The sequence below is a fragment of the Aquarana catesbeiana genome, linkage group LG03 (assembly GCF_042186555.1).
Source record: "Aquarana catesbeiana isolate 2022-GZ linkage group LG03, ASM4218655v1, whole genome shotgun sequence".
Lineage (NCBI taxonomy): Eukaryota > Metazoa > Chordata > Amphibia > Anura > Ranidae > Aquarana > Aquarana catesbeiana.
The window spans coordinates 62,517,487-62,541,771 of record NC_133326.1 but is presented as its reverse complement, the minus strand read 5'-3'; the positions used below and the strand labels follow the sequence as shown (position 1 = coordinate 62,541,771).

The window sequence follows — 24,285 nt, the reverse complement described above, 5'->3', positions numbered from 1 at the left end:
GGCTCCAAATGATCATAGAGACTCCGGCGACCATCTGGTCCACCGGAAATCTCTATGGTAAAAATCCGGGGCCCGGCGGATCCTGTCTCCGACTCACTGATGGCAGCGGTGAGTCGGTAGAAGCACTGGAGGTCGAGTCCCCTCTCGCCGCCCGTAAGAACGATCAACCGCCTGAACAGCCACTATGATCTTTCTTATGGTGTTGGGAATCGCAGCCTGAAAAAGATATCTGAATGATATGTAGCTGTAGGCATCATTCAGATATAACTGCTCAAACGAGGACGTCATATGATGGACAGGAAGTGGTTAAAAACGCAAATCGCGGTAAAAACACTACATGCTTTTCTGCAGCTTCTCCATTGAAGTCTATTGAATTAAAAAAAAAAAAAAAAAAAAAAAAAGCACAGTATCTGGCCCTTTCCAAAAACGCCAAGGCACAAAAATGCATTTATGTGAATGTGTTCCAGTGGAACCCATGTTAAAATAAAAATGTCCTGCATTTCTGCATAAAGCATGAAAACGTGCATCTGTGTGAATGGAGCCTAAGAGATGAGCAAACAGCCCAACATAAAAACATAAAAATAATTTTTTGCCCAATTCACACAGAACAAATTTTGCATGCGGATAGATATAGATCTATATATCTATATAGTGTTGGAGACGTGATAGGCTTTCAGGAAGAGATGAGTTTTCAGGGATCGCCTGAAGGTAGCAAGAGTAGGGGATAGCCGGACAGGTTGAGGTAGAGAGTTCCAGAGGATAGGAGAGGCTCTGGAGAAATCCTGGAGACGAGCATGGGAGGAGGAGACGAGAGAGCTTGAGAGTAGGAGGTCTTGAGAAGAGCGGAGAGGACGATTTGGGTGATATTTGGAGACAAGATTGGTGATGTAGCTCGGGGCAGAGTTGTGAATGGCTTTGTATGTTGTGGTTAGTATTTTGAATTTAATTTGCTGGGTGATTGGGAGCCAGTGTAGGGATTAGAGGAGAGGGTTGGCAGACACTGAGCAGTTGGTAAGGTGTACAAGTCTGGCAGCAGCATTCATGAGAGACGACTGAAGAGGGGATAGCCAATCAGAAGGGAGTTGTAATAGTCAAGACGAGAGATAACAAGGGAGTGAATGAGCTTGGTGGTTTCATTTGTTAAAAAGGGGCGAATTTTAGAGATGTTACGGAGGTGAATTCTACAAACTTTTGATGATTGGACTTGAGGCTGAAATGACAAGTCAGTCTAGGATTACACCTAGTAGCCTGGTGTGAGGGGAGGGACTGATAGTTGCATTGTTGATTTTGATGGAAAAGTCATGGAGGGGGGTGGAGGGGGGCACAGGCGGGGGGGTGGGGGATATATTAATAGCTCAATTTTATAGAGATTTAGTTTAAGGAAATGGTGCGACATCCATGCTGATATGTCAGTTAGTATTTCTTTGGGGCCCTGATATGGAAGACTACCCATAAGTCACAAGTTCACCATATTTATGGGCACACCTACAAGTTATCCTGTATATACATAGGATCAACCCACATGGGACGATACCATATGTACTTATCTATTTTGAATCCATTTCATGATTTTTAATGGTTTTTATAATAAAATTTAGGATTTTTATTCAATTGAGTACTTTCTTTGATTTTGGGTCTACGAGTAGCTACCAATTTAAACAAAGTTCAGCATCGCTCTACATTTTTTTTCCCCCATCATCTATATTTGGATGTGGTGCCACATTTGAGTTGTATCTCAACAGATTTTCTCAAGACATGAAATTGAGTCGCTGTTCTTGCCTTACCACAGAAAGGCGATCAATTCTGTTTAGGAAGCATAGTGATGCAGACCGATTTAAATATATTTCAATGACTACTATAAAAAAAAAAAAAAAACCCCTTACTTTAAAATTTGGCATTCGCAGAGTTTTTATAAAATTGAGGCAGAATGCAACTCCCAGAATATCTTGCAATATCCATATCCACCTAAAACAGAAATTAACAAGTTATCAAGTTATCAGTTTTAAGATCCAAATTGGTGTCACCAAAAGCAAACCTAAACTTAGCACATTCTAGGAAAAGTAACAAGTTTGCAGCACACCAGGTGCCATAAACTGTCTATATTTACTGCCTCATACTCCCACTGCCCCAACCCCCTGTCAGACAGCCTTGTATCAAGCAAAAAGAATACAAGAGAGGGGAAGGGGAGAGCGAGTGATAATATCCCTCAGTGTACACCAGCCGGTGTTCTATCAGAATACCGCTACCCATCAGAAAACGTGACGCTGCTAAAAGAAATGCTTATTGCGCATGCTCTATGCGTTCCAACATGGCCGCTATGTGCTTCAATAGGTTTCCTAATCTGACAGAACACGAAGGTGACAGCAGACATCTCGTTACACCCAGGCAAGTCTTAAATTTCACACTTATTTTAGCAGGTAACACACCTTATATACTGAAATAGACTATTTCCCCGAGTGAAATAGTATATTGCACTAAATCAGTTTGGCGCTGGGCAGTGTGGGGTGTACCAAGATGGCTGTCACCACCTTCTGCCTGCAGACTTGTCACTGCTTTCAAATGCAACATGAAAACAGTGTCACAGATTGAAAAATATTTGTATTTTAGTATATAAAAGGTGAGTTTACTGCTAAAATAAGTGTGAAATTATAGACTTGGCTGGGTGTAACAAGATGTCCGCTGCTGCCTTTGTTTTCTGTCAGACTGGGAAACCTATTGGAACGCATAGCAGCCATGTTAGAACGCATTGCGTATGCGCAGAAGGCCTTATTTTGCTTTTACATTTTCTGATGGGTAGCGGTATTCTGACAGGACAACGGAACTGTCAGTCTGAGCTGTGGAAGCTCACAGTCAGTTTCTGGCATTATACAAAGGAAACCTATTTAGCATCTCCAGCAACCATAGACATGTTTGGCAAATAATTTCATAAACTTCTCTGGACCGTTCACATTTCCTGGAGTTACATTTTAAAAGTTACTCATGCAGATTTGTCCTGACCATTAGTTTGATAATCATATGTAAAAAGGTGCCAACACATGAGAATGCTTGTCTAATCTAAACATTAACCGTCGTGCTTAAGGAATGTTTGTACAGCTACCGGCCCTTCCTGACAAACCCCAATTACAGAGGATGAAGTGAAAAAATAATTTTGGTGGATTCTTTAGTTAGGCTTTGTTTACATGGGCGCACTGAGACCCGTACACCATATATTGGCTGTAGGCAAGTCTATGAGGACACAAATTTGACAGGTGTGTGCATTTGGGGCTGCTCACTCACACGGTCTGTCAGATTAGGACAAACAGCACCCTCAGTGCTCCCTTCTGCCTTGAATGTACCATGCTCTGTATTTAAAAAGATTTCAGGGGTTCAGATGTGCAATGCGTACTGTTCAGCAACACAATGCCTTTGTCACTGCAGTCTGTCAACACTCTATAACAATGTACCCTACACACTACACAAAAGTACATAGTCACTGCTGTCACCAATCCCTTTTTATATGTACTATTCACTGTTCAACAGTACAGTGTACATGTCCCTGCTGTCAGTTGCCACTTTTACTTAAAAGCATAGACTATCTGCTTCCTATACAATAATAAACACTGGTCCACACCAGTGTCCCTACACACATATGGACCGTCTGCTGTACAGCAGTAAGGATGAGCTCAGGCGTGTTCACAGCCATATGTGCAGAGCCCACCAGGAAGTCGGCACTGCGCTAATCACAGGCAGTGTGACATTTCCCGATCTGTGCAGCCGCGGATTGGGAAAATGTGTTACTGCCTGTGATTAGCGCAGCGCTGACTCCCTGGCGGGCTCTGCACGTGTGGCTGCAAACACACCTGAACTCATCCTTATTCAGCAGCACCATGTCCCAGCCACTAATTACAGTCACCATTTACTATTCAAATGTATCATCCAATGCTCCGCAGCACATTATTCCTGTCACTGCGGTCTAGATTTCCGTTAGAGACGAAATCCAGTGCCCAGCAGCTTACTGTCCCTGCCATTGTCGGTCACAATTTTGTATAGTAAACACATAGCAGGTGGTTCTAACAGTATTTTTTTTTTTTTTTTTTATAAGTAAGACTGTGCACAAATATTTCAACCCTTTCTGCTCTTGTCTTTTCAGGAACGCTGCTCAGTAAAGGGTTATTCATGTCCTAGTTAAAATTACCAACACATTTATGCTCCATGCACAATGGTAAAAAAAAAAAAAAAAAAAAAAAAAAAAAAAAAAAAAAAAAAAAAAAAAAAAAAAAAAAAAAATCGCTGCTTCTACAGGAGTTGTTTTTCCTGTAGAAGCAGCTCGGTGTTATCCTATGTGTCCATGCAAGTTAGCATGATCTCAGGCTTATTTTAACCTCAACGATTAGAGCCAGCAAAAAAAAAACAAAAAAAAAAAAAAACATGCAAACAAAAAAAGCCTAATGGTTTGCATTTCCGAATTGGAGCTTTAAACGAACAAAAATGCTTTATACAAATGCTTTATACAAGCGATTTTTTCTTTTGGATTCACTGATAGTTGTTTGCACCGACAACAAACTGCCTGTGACTGTCTGCTGACATGCAATTCCTTTTAATTGACTGCTTCCAGCTTCCACCCTTCTGTCAAACATTACATCAAGCAATATCATCATGTGTATACACTACATAAAATAAACTGGTGAATTACAACCTGCAATATGACCGCCACATATTTTAGAACTATAAATGACAGTACTGTGCAAATGTTTTAGGCAGGAGTAAAGAAATGCTGTAAAGTAAGAATGCTTTCAAAAATATATAACTTTAATTGTTTAATTTTAGCAATTTACAAAATGCGAAGGGAGCGAACAGAAGATAAATCTAAATGAAATCAACATTTGGTGTGACCATCTTTGGCTTCAAACCAGCATCAAGTCTTACATTTACATACTTTGTACACTTGCACAAAGTCAGGGATTTTGTAGGATTAGAGTCAGGTGTACGAATAATTATACCAAGCAGATGTTAATGATCATCAATATCATTTGCAAGCTGAACCACATTATCTGAAACTGAAAAGATTTATTACATGGTCACGCGGTACACATACGGCATCGTTTCGGAGCCACGCAGGGCCCCTTCCCCAAGCAAATGTCACTTTCCTGACGAAGGGGTCACCTGCATGGCTCCAAAACATTGCCATGTGTACCGTGTAACCATGTAATAAAGCTTTGGACCCTTCTGAGGAATCCTTGGTGTGCTGATGACATTTTTCCATTCAGATTGTCAGAGTTTTCCAGCCTGTCATTACAGCACCCAGCATCATTACAGCCATTTCATGAATGTGTGCGTAGGGAATATTGCGATTAAAACTGAATGAGGAATAGCCAAACTCTGCTACTAAGGTGAGGTTGTGAAAGACAGTTTCATGTCAAAAGGTCATACACCATGGCAAGACTGAACACAGCAATAATACACAAGGCAAAGATTTCAAAGTAGACTGGAGTTTCAATATGTGCTGTTTAAGTTCTTTTGAAGAAGCACAAAGAAATGGGCAATGTTGAGGACCGTAGGGGCAAAGATGACCCAAGGAAAAGCAATGCAGCAGATGAAAGACAGATCATGCTTACTTATCTTCCATATCAGAAGTGCCATCAGCTCAGAACCGGCAGAAACCAGTAGGACTCAGGTACACCCATCTACTGTCCACAGAAGTCTGACCAGAAGTGGCCTTCATGAAAGAATTGCAGCCAAAAAGCCATACCTCCGATGTGTAAACAAAGCTAAGGGACTCAACTATTCAGAAAAACATAGGAATGCAGAAAAATGGCAACAGGTGCTCTGGACCGAGGAGTCAAAATGTTTGGCTGCAGCAGGAGGCAGTTTGTTTGGCGAATGGCTGGAGACCGGTACAATGAGTGTCTGCAGGCAACAGTGAAGCATGGTGGAGGTTTCTTGGGGCTGCTTTTCTGCAAATGGTGTTGGAGATTTAGTCAGGATCAATTGTGTCCTCAATACTGAGAAATACAGGCAGATCCTTATCCATCATAAAGCAAAAGTAGTAGCCGGGCAAACTCCAACATCGGTTTAAATAGCTTCATTTCTTGCACAGGAGTAGATAAAATACAGCTATGAACAAGCCTACTCGCCAAAACGTGTAAGCATTTTATCTACTCCTGTGCAAGAAATAAAGATATTCACACAGATGTTGGAGTTGCCGGCCACTACTTTTGCTTTATGCTGAATTCTGATGTTTGAGGACACTATAAAGAGCCAGAGCACCTGTTTTGGATTCCATGTGCAATTCACGGATCTGTTCCTTGCTGTGAGTGAATCTGTCTGGGAATTCATGCAGAGAGAAGGATTTGAGGCAGCCTACATTCACAGAAGATCTGTGGTTAGTTCTCCAAGATGTTTTGAAAAACCCGCAGAGTTTCTTTAAAAATTGTGTGCAAGTGTAGTACACCTAGAAGATTTGATACTGTTTTGAAGGCAAAGAGTGGTCACATAAAATATTGATTTAATTTGGATTTCTCTTCTGTTTATTTTTTTCAATTAACAAAATGGAAAGTGAATGAACTATTTCTTAAAGCATTCTTAATGTACAGGATTTTTTCACACTTGCCTAAAACTTCTGCATAGTAGTGTATATAGGAGGTCATAGAGTGGGTTCATGGCTACATTATTGATGAAAGATCCAAGTGACTAAGTCACCGGCCATCAGATACAGGTAAGATTCTCACACTCTGGTGAACCCAGGTTATTTAAATCTGCCGTTCATTTTGTTTTCATTTTCTGACATTTCTCTTTCTACATAAAACCTCATGAAAATTCTCAATCTGAACATCCTGTGAACATATGAATGTCAGCTGTACATATTTTCATTCAATGTGAGACACCAACAGCTGCACAGTGAATACAAACAACGTATTTATAGTACAGTGGAAAAGCGTGTCACATGAAAGTGAAGTATTGTTCCTGTCCCCATTATCACATACAGTACCTATCTTCATTTCGGAACACTGCCCAGGTCACAGACACAGCTATGCAAAAGGCAGCCAAGAAAAGGAGCCTCACTTCACCACTTTTACTGAAGCATGAAATTCTGTGGAAAGCACAAATGACAATGTTATCTTATGACATCCAACCTGAAAAATATGTTTAATATTTGTGATAAAGACACACCTGCATCTTCCATATGGGATATTCCGGATCAATGCAGAAAGGCAGTTGAACAAGCTCATTGCAGATGCCAGACAAAACACACAAATGATAACATACACTGTAGGCAAAGAGAATCAGCTGTAAATAGTTGCAAGTATAAACTTTCCAAAACAAACCTATTTCCACATTACTAATAAAAACGGCTATTCAATAATTAGATATTACATATTCTTTCAACAAAAGTAGCTACACAGGCCTGTCTTTATGAATGAAACTCTAAAGATAGAATTCAGCTGAAAATAGAGGCATGTATTAAAGTGACGGAAATGGGCAGTTGATCCCCTGCTGATTTTGTACGTTTACCCACAGACAAAGAAATGATCAGTCTATAATTTTAATGGTAGGTTTATTTTAACAGTGAGAGACAGAAAAACAACAAAAATATCCAGAAAAATGGATTTCAAAAAAGTTATAAAATTGATTTGCATTTTAATGAGCGAAATAAGTATTTGATCCCCTATCAATTTAGCTCCTGGCTCCCAGGTGTCTTCTATACAGGTAACAGACTGAGATTAGAAGCACTCCCTCCTAATCTCAACTTGTTACCTGTATAAAAGACACCTGTCTACAGAAGCAAACAATCAGATTTCAATCTCTCCACCATGGCCAAGACCAAAGAGATGTCCAGGGATGTCAGGGACAAGATTGTAGACCTACACAAGACTGGAATGGGCTACAAGACCATCGCCAAAGAGCTTGGTGAGAGGGTGACAACAGTTGGTGCGATTATTCACAAATGGAAGAAACACAAAATAACGGTCAATCTCCCTTGGTCTGGGGCTCCATGCAAGATCTCACCTTGTGGCGTTTTAATGATCGTGAGAACGGTGAGGAATCAGCCCAGAACGGTGAGGAATCAGCCCAGAACTACACGAGAGAATCTTGTCAATGATCTCAAGGCAGCTGGGACCATAGTCAGCAAGAAAACAATTGGTAACACCCTACACCATGAAGGACCTAAATCCTGCAGAACCCGCAAGGTCTCCCTGCTCAAGAAAGCACTTTTTTGAAATGCGTTTTTTCTGGATATTTTTGTTATTCTGTCTCTGTTAAAATAAACCTACCATTAAAATTATAGACTGATCATATTTTTGTCAGTGGGCAAAACGTACAAAATCAGCAGGGGATCAAAAAAAACACAAAAAAACAACCCATTGGAATCTATGCGTCCGGCGCCCTGCATGTAGATTAGTGGCCGGGAACATGGATTAGGGGAAATAAAGAACTCCAGGTGAATTAACTGTGCATGATAAAGTACAATTGCCGTTTATTAATCACCGAGATGACATCAAACGGCAATTGGACTTTCATAGATGTGCAGCCATTTCTTCTTTACTGTATGGACTGGGGGGGGGGGGGGGGGGAAGGGGGGGGGGGGTAGAGCGCCCCTTGTGCCCCGTATGGACCGCCACTGCTGTGCAATAGTTTTAGGCAGGTGTGAAGAAATGCTGTAAAAGAATATTTTCAAAAATTATACATTTTAATTGTCTATTTTTAATAATTTACAAAATACAAAGCCAGAAAACAGGAGAAAAATCTAAATCAAATCAATATTTGGTGTGACTACTCTTTGGCTTCAAACCAGTATCAATTCGTACACTTGCACAAAGTCAGAGATTTTCTAAGATCAGAGTCAGATGTATGATTAACCGCTTTCCGACCGTATAAACTTACATATACGGCGGAAAGGCGGCTCTGCTGTGAAGGATCACCTACCTAGTATGTAATCCTGCACTTTCGGGTGTGGGGCACGTATGCACACCGTTGGAGGGTCGCTCCCGCTGTGATTATACTATATATCAGTAGGGAAGGCATGGATCCTGTGTCTCTGCAAATCAGGAAAATGGGTCAAAGCCTTCCTCTAGTACAAGCACATCCCCCACAGCTGTTACCTTTTGTTCCACTTGACCCTCCCTTCTAGACTAAGCTCTAACGAGCAGGGCCCTCGGATCCCTCCTGTATTGAATTGTATCGTAACTATACTGTTTGCCCCCATGTTGTAAAGCGCTGCGCAAACTGTTGGCGCTATATAAACCCTGTATGATTAATATTAGTATAGTGAAATGCATGTGTTTTAGCACTAATCACTGCATTAGTGTCACTGGTCCACAAAAAGTGTCAAAAGTGTCCGATTTGTCCGCCGCAATATCGTAGTCCCACTATAAGTTGCTGATCACTGCCATTACTAGAAAAAAATAAATAAAAATTTCATAAATCTCTCCCATAGTTTGTAGATGCTATAACTTTTGCGCAAACAAATCAATTGGGTTTTTTTTTTTTTTTAACCAAAAACATGTAGCAGCATACATATAGGCCTAAATTCATATTCATAAAGAAATTAAATTTTTTTTTTTACATATTTTTATTAGATATATGTTTTGTAGCAGAAAGTAAAAAAAAAAAAAAAAAAAATTCTTCAAAATTGTCACTTTTTTTGCTTATAGCACAAAAAATTAAAATGCACAGGTGATCAAATACCATGAAAAGAAAGCTCTATTTGTGGGGAAAAAAGACAATTTGTGTACAGCGTTACACGACCACGCAATTGTCAGTTAAATTACCACAGTGCCGTATCGCAAAAAATGGCCTGGTCATGAAGGGGGGTAAATCTTCCGGAAGTCGAGCGGTTAACCAATTATACCAAGCAGGTGCTAATGATCATCAATTTCACATGTAGGGTGAAAGTGTCATGAACTGAAACAGAAACCACTGTGTAGAAGGCTTAAAACTGGGTGAGGAACACCCATACTCTGCTACTAAGGTGATGTTGTGGAAGACCGTTTCATGTCACAGGTCATATACCATGGCAAGACTGAGTACACAAGACACAAGGTAGTTATACTGCATCAGCAAGGTCTTTCCCAGGCAAAGATTTCAAAGCAGATGTCCAGCAGTACCATCAGAACAGAACTGGCAGAAACCAGTGTGACCCAGGTACACCCATCTACTGTCTGGAGAAATCTGGCCAGATACGTATCCCATCATGCCATACTATCAGGAGGGTGTGTGATTGGCCCCAAATGTATTCTGCAACAGAACGACTACCCCAAACATGCAGCCAAGGTCATTAAGAACCATCTTCACTGTAAAGAACAAGGAGTCCTGCAAGTGATGGTTTGGCCCCCACAGAGCCCTGATCTCAATATCGAGTCTGTCTTGGATTGAATGAAAAAACAAAGATTTGAGGAAGCCTATATCCACAGAAGATCTGTGGTTAGTTTTCTAAGATGTTTGGAACAACTTACCTGCCGAGTTCCTTCAAATACTGTGTGTACAAGTGTACCTAGGAGAATTGATGCGGTTTTAAAGAAAAGGTGGTCACTTCCGAATATTGATTTGATATGGATGTCTCTTCTGTTATTTACTCCACATTTTGTTAAATTGATAAAAATAAACTATTAACACCTCTATTTCTAAGCATTCCTAATCTACAGGATTTTTCACACCTGCCTAAAACATATGTACAATAGTGTAGATAGTAATAAAACAATTGTGTCAAATTTGTCTGGCTTAAAGTAGAACTAAAGGCATTTTTTCCCATTTAGAATAGGATAAAAAGGAGGGTTATAACCCATCAGGATTTTTTTTTTGCCATCTGTTTTTAATTGGGGAGATTTCCCTTCAATTCCTGTCCCATAGCCAAATCAGAACGTGAGAGGAAATCCCTACAAAGTGAAGAAATCTTTGGATGTCACCAGAACTATCACTGTTCTGGGGACAACCTAAAATATAGGATTTTAGGAGGCTGAATCTCCCGAATAGGAAGAATTTTTTTTTTTTTTTTTAATGAAGAAAAGTTTAACTTTTTTTTCTTTTTACACATTGTTCTTCCACCACTTTTTAATCATCTCCTAATTACGGAGAGAGTCAGAAAAAAAAAAATGTACACACAAATTCACAAAAAATTGAAGCCCATTACCTAGCCATTTGTAGAAGAAGTACAGGAGAAGCAGCATGACACAACAAATTACAACAAACAGGATAACAGTGAGAGGTGTAAATGTCACATTTTCATCTTTCTTTTTTCTTCCTTCGCATTCATCTTCACTTGGAGAAGGTCTTAAGTCTTCCCTGGATTACAAACATAGTACAACTTACTTACAATAATGATTTTATTTATTTAGAAATACTGTGGTACATTTTTTAAAAATTAAAGGTTTTGGCAAAATACAGTATAGGAATACAAACAGGGCAAAATCAGCCTGTCTGCAGGGAAACCCAGTGTCCAGATGATATTGAAAATAAAAGCAAAACAAAAAAATGGTGGTTATACTAGAACATAACTGAAAGGTTCAGGGAAATGGACAAGAATAGATCCACTTACTGCAAGAGGATTCCCTACCACAGAAAAAGTAAGGTCCCCTCATCCACTGTCAGGATTTGCCTTCCATTTATATATAGAACTGTGGTGCATTTTAAGTAACTGAGCAGATGAGTAAAGTGGTTGTAAACCCTCATATATACCTAGTAAAGTGACTGGCCTCAGGTGATACACAGAGATGAAACAAATCCTCCTACACAAGTTGTACATGTTTATCTGCAGTCTTTTCTATAGCCAAAGTGCTGAATTTTAGAGTTGTCTGAGAGTTCAGAACAAAGGGGGACAAAGAGCTGAAGTTACACTTGGCTAAGCTCAGTAAAGGAGAGCTCTGAAAGCGGATTAGAGGGGTGGGGAGGGAAGGGATAGGACACCCCCCCCTTACACAGCACACAGGAAAAGAGCTGAGGTGGTCAATTGGCTGGAGATCCTTTGCAGTCACTATTTTTATCTTAGTGTCAGGAAAACTTGTCAGAAGTGAGTCATGCTGATAGAGGAATGAAACAGCAGACAGAAATGACACTTAGTGCTCTTGAGATAAGTACACGCTATAGAGGGATATGCTTTATTCATATTTAAAAGAGAAGTATGGGTTTTCCTGTTATTTCAGAAGCATACTTACCTAGGTGGATGTAGCATCGCTCCGATGCTGCATCTGTCCCCTGATGCCTCCAACACTGAGAACTGAGCGATCTAACATTGCCGATCGCGACTGCTCCGTTCTCAGAGCTCCCGAAGCAGAGAGCTAGTGTGACTGTCAGTCAGCAGCTCTCTGCTCTGCCCCCCATGCTCACTGGAGCGCTGGGCTGTGGAAGGGGTGGGAGTGGCCAGCCCAGGCTCTCAGCGGCTCGCTGAGTGGCTGATCTGGGTGCCGGTCCAGGCATGTGGGCAGATCCTTACCGTATGGTGGCAATTCTTCCCTGTATCAGCTCTGACATCAGCTGACAGTGGGCTTCAACCTGCTGTCTGCTGAAAACGGGTCACAGGAGTGCAAAACAAACTGCACTCCTGTGATCCACTTCTCCTTTAACGACCACTTTAAGCTAAGCAATACAAATACCAAATTAGGTTTTGATATATGCCATATTATACGCTAGAAAATAAGACAATAAAAGTATCTTAAAATTAATTTATTTCTAATTAGGATGATATTGTATTAGGAAGGGGTAAAGAACTCTGCAAGGATTTACAAAAGCATCAGTGGCGTTAAAATATTTTCATTTATACTTACATCTCAGACAGTCCGCTCCAGTAACCACCCAATGCCACAGTGAACACAGAGATAAGGAAAATAACCAGCAGGCTGAAATCAAACTGTGTGAGTGGAGGGGAGTACAAAGCCACAGCAATATCCTTTCCAAACACCTAGGGGGAAAAAAAAAAAAAAAAATATTACTATGAACACATTCAGTCAAATTTCCAACCAGCCAGTCACTTAGTCAACCTCATTTTTTTCTACCTTGTGTAGCTAGTCATTTGATTTGCCAATGAGATCTATACAAGGAGACTGCTGCATTCACAGCGGAAACCCAATCTTCTAAGCCTGCAATTATTTTCCTATGATAATCTAATGTAGACATACCGCACCACGCAGCACAGATACCTACCCGACACTTTCAGTGCACAAAACAAGGCAATGTCAGTATTGTATGTAGCATATTTTGTCATTCACCCTTTCCCCCCACATTTCAATACCATCATGTGAAATTTATCTAAAAAATTAGCTGGTGTTGTAAAAAATAAAAATTTTCATAAAAAACAAAAAACTAAACAAAAACACACACGCGCACACACACACTTCATAACATAGGGGGTTTTCAGGCTTCCAAGACTGTTAAGCAATTTCCTCATTTTCACTTCCTATCAAAGAAAGTATGGTAAAAGGTTACAAACCCTTTTCATTTTACCATTAGAAAAAAGGCATTAAAAAAAAAAAAAAAAGGAAGAAGAGCTGATAAGACACATTAATGGGTGTCTTTATACTTTTCTATGCACATATTCATTGGCACACGGTGGATCTTCAAATGCAGTCCAAAGCTTTTATTGCAGACAGATCCCATCACATAACAAAACAAGTGCAACATTTCGGAGCCGTGTAGATCCCTTAGTCAGGCACAATGGCTCCGAAATGTTATACTTATTCTTTGTGATGTGATCTGTCTGCAATAAAAGTTTTGGACTGCATTTGCAGATCCACGGTGTGCTGGCGAATATGTGCATAGATCTAGGACGTCCAGTATCCAGCTACAGCACCCACTACAGATGAGCCTAGTCATTCAGGAATGTGTGCAACGGGAATATAGACAAGATGGTTTATACTTTCCTATACATAATTTCTCCAATGCTTGTTATTGTATTCCATCAAGTCGACGTTGACTCCTGGTAGCCACTTGGATGGTGTTTTTCTGGAATGATCTTAGGCTAGGTCTCTTTTTGCAACAATATGTTTTTTTTTTTCCTTGCTGTCCATAGTATTGCAAACATCCCTCCAGTACTTATACTGTACAGTATATTATTCACACTGTTTTCTCTAACATTCTTTTTAGGATCTTTATCTAAAAATATTGGGGTGGAATTTATAAACAGTTAAAATTCCCTTGCAACTCTGCACTGAATTGGTCAGTTTTTGTGACAAATTCAAGTAGCTATCGGGAATAGGTGCATGAACTTGTCTTAGAAGAAGGCGGCACTAAAGCCAGAGAGTGCATACATGACACCCCATCTTCAGTGCAGATCAAGATTACCATGACACTGAATAAAGTATGTGATAGTAGATTAACTGTTAATACGGTAGCCGAGCAGCTGTGGGGTCCATATAGATATGTATGCAGTCCATATATATAGGCTGCAAATCAGATCTTAACACGGAGCATGCCCAAGATGGCCGCTGGTCACATGGTCCCTAGTTGCTAGGTTACCACATTCTATTCCAACCGGTTGGTGTAGAAAGATGGCGCTGCTTCTGATGATGTCTTTGTGACGAAACGCGCAAGTCAGAGCTACTGCGTCACGTCAGGTTTTGATCCGTTGAGCGTACCACAACCCAGACTCCCTGGTTTATGATTGTACATACTTGTTATGTGCTGGAATCTTGTAAGTGTTCACTTTTATGCGCTAAATAAATTAAGTTTCATGGAGTCACGCTATGAGTACCATTGATATCTTTTCAGGACAATACTGGGGCGGAGGAGACCATAGGAGCCATGGAAATCTCTGCTACAGTCAGGTGTACTGTGAGGGCTTACTGACCCTTTATGGGTGAGATTTTCCGGTGAGGGTGACTTAAGAGGGGGGCAGGAGCGTTACACACAATCACTGCCCGATTGCATGCCCCTTCCTGGAGTACCGATTTCACCGTGTGGAGAATTAATTTATTGCTTGATACGACTTGGACTTTTAAATTTGATGACACCATGCACTTATGATTGTTTAATATAGATTGTAGTACTTTGATTTATTGCACTTAGCACCTTTATATGGACACCCATGTTTCTGCACTTAGCACTTTTGGTAATGGTCACTGAAGATCAACTTGTTAACTTAGTTTTATATGGTAATTACTGTACATACAGTACTTTATTAGCAGTGCCAATTAAACTTATCCTTTTACATCTCACATCTTTGTCATCTGCCTTATGGTGGTTGACATTAGTGGAGGCAGCATCTGCTATTAGCACTTTTTTTATATACTTGAACATATTTATGGTATTCACATATTTTAAGCAGCGCCAATTCCACTTACCCCTTTTCGATCGCATACCTTGACCTCATGCGTTTCGATCAGCAGGCGCACTGGCAGCCTGCTAATCAGCGTCTCTGGTCCCCACAATGCAGGTAGCCTTAGGGAGCATGTGCATGTCACGCACTAAGCGACCATTGGACGACAGTCCGGTCACATGGCAACTGCAACACTTTTGCTGTGACGGGGTTGTGCACCACCTCGATCAAGAGAATCTGACAGATGTACCCAATCGGGGGGAACAATCTAGGACTCTGAGCATAATTAGCAGCCCACATAGTAGCCGCCTAATACACTGGAACCAGTGCATTTCTACTGACATAACCTTTACGCATGTTATGCATTGTGACAGGGTCACCATTTGATTGCTTGCATTTTTTTTGACGAGTTTCATTATGTCATAACCTCAGGAGGTCAGGGGGTGGCACGTTGAAGGTCTACTGAACTGTATCAAGCACTTATCACATGCCTGATGAAGAGGTCCTTCATGGACCCGAAATGTTGCACCACTGTGATATGATCACTGAATAAACATTTGCCCATTTTAATGATCCTTGGAGTGTTGGCAACATATACTTTGCCTGTGCAGGAAGCTGTTACATTTATGACAGCTTCCCAGCACAGACATATGCTCAGCTCTAAGCACTGGCATCCCTCTGTACGCCAGCTTAAAATCTGGTTTTAAATTACCACCAGTTTCCGGATCTGATAACTGGAGGCCAATTCTTTTTTTAATCTGTTGCAGTCATTGTGATAGGTCCTTAAAGTGGAGGTAGTAGGAACTGCCTGAATTTGTTACGTGTCAGTATTGATACCAAAACAGCAGCAAAAGGCTTGTCTTCAAATAAGCACGGGTCATTTTAAAAAGGAACCTACTGTCAAGTGAAACATCTCTTAAAACTTCTCAGGGAGGTCTCTGGCAGTACCGGGACAAGGTCTTCTGGCACCCAAGGAGAAGACTGCAAAGTTAACTTCCACACCCACAAACTTGCACATACAGTGACCGAATCACTGTAGGTTTCAGAAATGACAGCTGCTGTTCCCTGACCTTAGGGTTGCCATGCTTTGGCATTTGGAAAACTATGAGATTCGGAGGGAGCAACTTTACCTTGGCTTATCCAGTGCAGGGCTCGACAAACCCCAGGTGCCAAGCCGCCATAGCGACCAGAAGTTTTGGGCCTGCCACCTGGGCTGTTGCTGAATGCTCCCCACAACTCCTGCGCGCCCCAACGCTATGTATCCCAGGCTCCGCCTACCCATCTGCAGGCCTGGGATTGGCTTAGCAGGTGCCACCGGGTAGAGGGAGAACGGACACGTCTGCTCTCCCCCTTCTAGTTGTCGACCTGAAAGTGACATGTGACGCCAGTTCCGGGTTCCCATTGAGTTTCCCCGGCTGTCAAGGCTGGGAAAGAATGTAATGCAGCATGATGTGCACTGCATTCGAATCAGTGGAGGACAGGGAAGACCTGCAGGGTCTTTCAGACCCTGGTTGTCTCAATCAAGAGACAACCAGGGGACATGTCCTTTATGTGATCGGAAAAAGAAAAAAAGTAAAAAAAAAAAAAAAAAAAAAAAAAAACCAACACCACGTAAAAAATAAAAAAATATATATTTAAAAAAAAAAATGTAAGTTACACCCAAGCACATAAAATCCCCCCCCCCCCCCCGAAAAAATTGAGGCCCCCCCCCCAACATATACGCATGTACAAACATAAAATTGCACACAGCGGGCGCCCATGTCTGAAAATGTTGATTGCGATACAAGTTACATATCGCCGCGAAAGCCGGAATGAGAGCAATATATTTCTAGCACCAGATCTCGTTCATAACGCTAAACTATTGACATATAGGGGGCTTTTAAAGCATCGCCTATAGAAAATATAGGGTACTTACATGGTTAAAGTTATTTTAAAGGCCTTTTTTTTTCCCCATTTAAAAATAAAACAGGTCGTACACACCTGCTCTGTGCAGAGTAGCACCTATCCTCCTCTTCTCTGGTTCACCGCCAGCGCTCCTAGCCCCTCCCTCCTGCCCACACTGCAAGCAGCTTGCTATGGGGGCACCCGCTCCCCCTCTCTCTCCTCATTGGCTCAATGACTAACAGCAGTGGGAGCTAGTGGCGCCCGCTGTGTCTCCCAGTCAATAAAGAGGGAGAGTCCTGGATAGCTGAGTCTCTCGTGCAACATCGCTGGATCGAGATGGGGCTCAGGTAAGTATTAGGGGGGCTGCTGCAAATAGATAAAGAAAACACCTTCTGCCTTTAGAACCACTTTTGGATAATTCATTGCATTTTTGCACCCCCTAAAATTTGTGTTAATAAGTGGCATAAAAATTGCAACTACCACCATTTTATTCTCTGCGGTTTAAACAAGTAAAGGCACAAAACAATCGTGCCCTCTCCCCTGAATGCCTGACTGCCGAGTGAGGGGAAGATGGCCCCCACTCGGCTCCATAGCCTAGGAGGGCGGAAGCGACGTCAAAACGTCACTTCCGTCCAATGCTCTTAAAAAGGGAAAATTATTTTTATTGCATTTTAGTGTAAACATGAGATCTGAGGTCTTTTTGACCCCAGATCTCATATTTAAGAGGTCCTGTCATGCATTTTTCTATTACAAGGGATGTTTACATTCCTTGTAATGGGAATAAAAAGTGACCCAAACTTTTTTTTTTTTTTTAAAAGAACAGTGTAAAAAAAAAAAAAAAAAAAAAGTAGTAAAATAAGAAAAATAAAAAATAATTATAAAAATTAAAATAAAAAAAATATATATATATAAAATTTGAACGCACCCCGTCCTGCCAAGCTCACGCTCAGAAGCAAGCGCATATGTGAGTCACGCTCGCATATGTAAACGGTGTTCAAACCACACATGTGAGGTATCGCCGCGATTGTTAGAGCGAGAGCAATAATTATAGCCCTAAGACCTTCTCTGTAACCTGTAGAAATTTTTAAACGTCACCGATGGAGATTTTTTTAAAAATCCAGATAATTTTTATTGAGAACATAAGTAACATTTTCATTTTATAACAAACGTATCTCATAACTGAGAGGACGCAGTTATCCATTTTTAGTGGCCATCTGGCTACACAGTATAGGTTTACAACCACTTATTTCAGAACTCCCTCTAATAGCCAGCGCAATTAGCAGCGGGGATAGGAGGCAACCCTGTCTTGTACCCCTGTGCAGAGCAAAGGATGGTGATCAGGTGTTATTAATTCTGATGCATGCTTTCGGTGCTTTATATGATAGTTTGATCCATGAAATGATTGTCTCCCCCAGATTGAGTTTTTCCAATACCCGCCATAAGTAATTCCACTCACTGTCGAATGCCTTAGCAGCATCTAGCGAGATGATAGCTCCCTGACCCTGGTTGTCAGTAGGGAGTTGCATATTCAGATATTGGCAACGGAGATTGTTTGTCGTAAATCGATTAAGTATGAATCCGGATTGATCCAGGTGCATAAGTTTAGACACCACCTTTGAGAGTCTCATGGCGATGACTTTTGTAGGCAATTTTAAATCCATATTCAGCAAGGAGATAGGCCTATAGGATTCAGGTTTATCAGGATCTTTCCCTGGCTACAAAAAGGACCACCACCACCGCTTCAAACATAGACCTCGGCAAAGAATCTAGGGAATAAGCATCAGTAAGCGTATGAGTAACTCCGGTAGGAGTATTCCTCCAAAATTTTTGTATAGCTCAATTGGTAAGCCATCGTTTCCTGGGGCCTTAGAGTTTGGAAACGTGGCCAGTGCGAGTTGTAGCTCCTCAAGGGTGAGAGGTGCATTTAATTGTTTTTTTAACTTCCCCCTGAAGCTGAGGGAGTTGAATAGTATCCAGGAAGTCTGAGAGTATATATCCTGAAAGAAGGTACAGAACCCCTTCAGGATGGAGGATGGAAGGAGTGTCTGTAACCGCCTGCGTGGGTCATATGGCTAATCTGTGTACGACCAGGGAAGGTTGTTGGGACCTGGCTATCAGACAGCATATGACCAGTTTTCTCACCCTCTTCAAAATACGTTTGAGAGGTAAAGAAACGCTTATTATCAATTTTTTTTTTTTTGTATAGCACGGTAAAGTTTTTGTGCATCTATCCACTGCCTCTCATGGTCAGGCATAGGAGTCTGCAGAAATGTTTCTTCCACTCTATCTACAGCTAGACTGGCATCCCTGGCCCAGTGTCTGCTCCTGGTCTTAATCTTAGCAATCTCTTTAATGCACATACCTCTAATGAAAGCCTTCAGGGTATTATCCAGTAAAAAGTTTAATATGAACCTGCATGTGTTCAGTATCAGTAAATAGATGGAGCCAGAATGGGTTCAGCTTCCAATGGACAGGTACTCTGGCCTTATGGAAATTTAAACCGAGTTGCACTGGGGAATGGTCAGATAGGCCCCTGGCCAGATATGGCACCACAGGGTCATAGCAGTGAGTCATGATATTCCCCAGCGCAAAATCTATATGTGATAGCGTAGAGTGGGTCAATGAATGGCGGGAGAATTGGGCCTTGAGAGGAAACTTACATCTCCAGAGATTCGTCAACCCAAGTTCAGCCGTAAATTTAGCCAAGGCAGTAATTATTCTGGGGCCCTGCGGGCAGTATTTCTTTTGTACATCAAGTGAGGTATCCAGTGCACTGTTAAAGTCACCTAGAACATAGACTGGGAGCTGTGGATGTTTAGCCAAAAACCTAGATAAACCTTGTAGTACTGTCAACGTAAAAGGTGGGGGCACATAAACACTAGCAATAACATAAGCACAAGATTCCCACATACCCATCAGAAAAATGAATCTGCCCTCAGAGTCTATTTGGGCATCATGTTTAGTGAATGAGGCAGTCCTGGAAAACAAAATACCAACCCCCCTAGAGTATCGGGTATGCAGAGAATGATATTGTACAGGGTATTTAGACATATATAGTAGGTTGGTAGTGTCACCAGTGAGATGAGCCTTCTGTAAGCAGATAAGAGCGGGAGCCTGGTGTGAGAGAAAAGTGAATACTGCAGTCCTCTTTTTAGGATCATGCAAGCCTCCAACGTTCCAGGAGAGGATCGTGTCCACCTGCTTACTCATTGAAAAAAAAGATATATATGAGAATTTCCCAGGCCAATGTGGGCCCGGTCTATGGACGGAGGACCAGAAGGTCCAGTCAAGCACTTTACCATGATGGCTCTTGTGCAGGAGGTACTCCATGTGGCTGGCATCAGTCATCTCACTCTGGGACACAGTGTCGTGTGGTAAAATAGTATAGGAAAAGGATCTGCAGAGGTAGAGCCCACCCAAACAGGGCTTAAAAACAAAAACAAAAAAAAAAAAACAAAAAAGAAAATCAAACAGTCTTCCAATCAAGAAAACGGAAGTTCCCATTGGAAAGCCTTCCAATCTTTCCCCGCAGGGCTATGTGAGAGGGAACAAGCGAGGGCTAGGACCTCATGCTGTGAAGTCAAGTACACAAGTTGCTGGCAAGAGATGTAATAAACCAGCAAATCCAAAGTGTTCCCCTTTGGGTTCCATTGTTAGCAAGGTGAGCAAACAATATATGTAGGCAGGTTAAAGAGGAAGTAAACCCTCTCAAAAGAAAAAAAAAAAAAAAAAAAAAAAAAAAAAAAAAAACACCCTGCAAGACAAAGGCATAATGAGCTAGTATGCATACTAGCTCATTATGAATTACTTACTTGAGATCGAAGCCCCTGCAGCGGTCCTACTGACTGGCCAGAGCTGCGATGAAGTCACTCCCACAAATGCTCACGGGAGCCACGCTGCACATGCGCCGTAGACATCGGTGCAGTCTTTCTTAATCTAGGCTTACCTGTAGGTCAAAGAGGTCTGTAAGGGTTTACAACCACTAACTCATGATCTAGCTTGGGCCACTGACTCGAGCAGCTGCTCGCAGGTATCGCTCAGGACGATTAAGCCAGTTGGTAGCCATCGACGGGTTTTCAAAAAAGTGTACAGAACCATCTGTATACATCACTGGTATTGCTCGCAGGTGTTTCTTCACTTCAGTGAATCTAGCCCTCTGCTTTTGAACTGCTGCTGAGAAATCAGGATATATGGATACTTTGGTGCCCTGTATTTCCAGATTAGCTTTTTGTCTAGCCATGCAATAGATAATATCTCTATCTTTATAGTGTAAGACAGGGATCCTCAAACTACGGCCCTCCAGCTGTTGCGGAACTACACATCCCATGAGGCATTGTAAAACTCTGACATTCACAGACATGACTAGGAATGATGGGAATTGTAGTTCATGAACAACTTGAGGGCCGTTGTTTGAAGACCCCATGGTGTAAGAGTTTCAGCAGGAAAGGTTTGTCATTGCCTCCTGGTGGTGGTGGTGGGCGAGAAGGCACCCTGCTTTTTCAACAGAGATAAAGGGAGTAAGTTTATTTTTACCAAACGTGTCAGCTAGCCAAGTTTCAATTAAGTCAACAAGGTTCTTCCCTTCAGATTATTCAGGCATACCAACTATGCGGATATTACTCTGTCTCAGCCCATTTTCCATGTCTTCTATTCTGGCCGCCGTATCTGTCATTTTAGCAGCAGTCATTTGAACATCTTGCAGAAGTGGAGGCAGCTCATCCTCTATGGAGCTCACCCTAGCCTCCAAAGCAGTGGGCCCTTTCTCTGATCTTTTGTATGTCATGTCTGATTAGCAGTATACCTTCTTTCATGCTTCGAACCTCTGTGGACAAATCGGTGAGTGAGGAGCCATAGGTATGGACTGCAGTGAGGATATCTTGCAGGGAGGGTTCTCTATGCTCAGGGTCAGGGGAGTCTGCTATACCAGGAGGAGGAGGGGGAGACAAGTGTGTACTCACTGTGGTGCCATGTGCTGCCGACGCCATTTTCACTGCTGCATGCTGTTCCATGTGCTGCTGTTTCACAGGGGGGCCGTTTTTCACTGCTTTTGCTCCATACGATGTGTGTGGCTGCTGCATAGGTTTCTGGCCACCCGGATCATGGGCATATTTTGCTAGCATTGACGCTGCCAAGCTGCAGCGGTCTTTCGCTGTTGGAGCTGGGGGATCAGCTATGTTGGGTCTGCCGCTTGGCATGCAGACTCTCCTCCTGCCTTTTAGTCATCCCTGCCTTAGGTAGATTTCAACCGAAAGTCGCAGTGGGGGTAGCTCCACAGGGAGCAGAGTGTATCCGGTCAATTGCTGCAGGGGTATACACTCAACAGGATAAATTATATCAGGATGCCGGAGCCGATGTGAGGCACATCTGTTCACATGTACATCCAAACCACACCCCCCACCTATGGAGATTTTTTAAGGTTAAAAGTTTGTCGTCATTCCACGAGCGGGCGCAAATTTTAAAGCGGAACATGTTGGGTATCAATTTACTCAGCGTAACATTATCTTTCACAATATCAAAAAAATAAAAATAAATAAATATTAGGCTAACTTTACTGTTGTCTTTTTTTTTTTTTAAAGTCAAACAAGTGTATTTATTCCAAAAAAAAAAAAAAAAGTGCTCTTGTAAGACCGCTGCGCAAATACAATGTGACAAAGTATTGCAATGACCCTATTCCCTGGGGTGTTAGAGAAAAAAAAAAAAAAAATCGAGTTAGACTTACCGGTAACTTGTTTTCCAGAAGTCTTACAGGACAGCACCTGAGAGATAGCGACTCCACCCACCGGAAACACCTTCTTCCTCCAAACTTTAAAGGGAGGCGCCTCCCTACCATACCTTAGTTGTAATAGAGAAGACCTCCGGCCCCGGCTGGAACACAAACACATACGTTAGTCACAGCATAGTATATTAAATACAATAGGGCGGGATGTTGCTGTCCTGAAAGACTTCTGGAAAACAAGTTACCGGTAAGTCTAACTTGATTTTTCCCAAGGCGACTTTCAGGACAGCACCTGAGAGGATAACAGACTTACCCCTTAGGGCGGGACAACAGCTTGCAGGACCTTTCTGCCAAACGCCTGATCATTAGCAGATGTGAGGTCCAGCCTGTAATGTTTCACGAATGTGTGAAAACTCAACCATGTTGCCGCCCTGCAAATTTGTTCAGGGGTGGCGCCAGCTTTCTCTGCCCAAGTGGCTGCTAGTGCTCTTGTTGAGTGCGCACAAATTCCTACTGGTGGAGACACACCTGCATGCGAATAAGCCTCTGAAATGGATAGTTTCAGCCACCTTGCTAAAGAAACCTTAGAAGCCTGGCAACCTTTCCTGTTGCCCGAGAAAAGCACAAAAACTGAATCTGAACGTCTAAAGGACCTTGTTCTTTCCAAATAGCATAACAAAGTCCTTCTGACATCCAACATGTGGAAACAAGTCTCCTTCTCCCCTGCCGGGTTGGGGCAGAAGGTTGGAAGTATAAGGTCTTGAACACGATTCTGTAGTGAAGCTATCTTTGGTAAGAATTTCTGATCTGTCCCAAGTATAACCCTATCAGGAAAGATAGACAAATAGGGTTCCTTAATTGATAACGCGTTAAGCTCACTGATCCTGCGTGCAGAGACCATGGCAATCAGAAACACAGATTTCAAAGTGAGATATCTGAGTGGCGCTTCTTCTAACGGTTCAAAGGGACTCTGTTAGAGACTGAAGGACTATAGACAGATCCCATTTAGGAAAGACTTTAAGCAGTGCTGGTCTGGATCTCGTAAGGGATCTAAAGAATCTGGTTACCAATGGATTCGAGGCCACAGATCTTTTTAAGAACACTGCTAGCGCAGCAACCTGCACCTTCAAGGTACTAACTGCTAGTCCCTTGTCGGCTCCATCCTGTAAAAAATCAAGAATGGTAACAAGATTCCCTGGGTCCTGGGCAGAAGAATTACACCATGTCTTATAAACCCTCCAGGCCTTGGAATAAATGTCCCTAGTCACCTTTTTCCTACTTGATAATAGTGTTGAAATCAAATCGTTTGGAAAAGCCCTTGCTTTTTAGGAGCTGCTCTTCAGATACCAGGCTGTGAGAGCCAAAGTGGCTACCTCTGGATCATTTACAGGACCCTGTAATAGTAAATCCTGCCTGAGGGGCAGATGCCAATAAGGCTGGACCGCCATTCTCAGAACGGTTG

The 24,285-nt window shown here is 41.9% G+C and overlaps 1 protein-coding gene across 2 annotated transcripts in view; it reads right to left on the bottom strand.

The window, feature by feature from the left end:
• Positions 1-24,285, bottom strand: part of SPPL2A (signal peptide peptidase like 2A) — a 118,064-nt gene that overhangs the window by 45,973 nt on the left and 47,806 nt on the right. For both annotated transcript variants that reach the window (XM_073618610.1, XM_073618611.1), the window contains exons 5-9: positions 12,738-12,871; positions 11,108-11,259; positions 7,150-7,246; positions 6,968-7,069; positions 1,884-1,965 (exon numbers count right to left, since the gene is read on the bottom strand). In XM_073618610.1, coding sequence (XP_073474711.1) covers positions 1,884-1,965; positions 6,968-7,069; positions 7,150-7,246; positions 11,108-11,259; positions 12,738-12,871 — 567 coding nt within the window. The remainder of the gene's footprint in view (positions 1-1,883; positions 1,966-6,967; positions 7,070-7,149; positions 7,247-11,107; positions 11,260-12,737; positions 12,872-24,285) is intronic.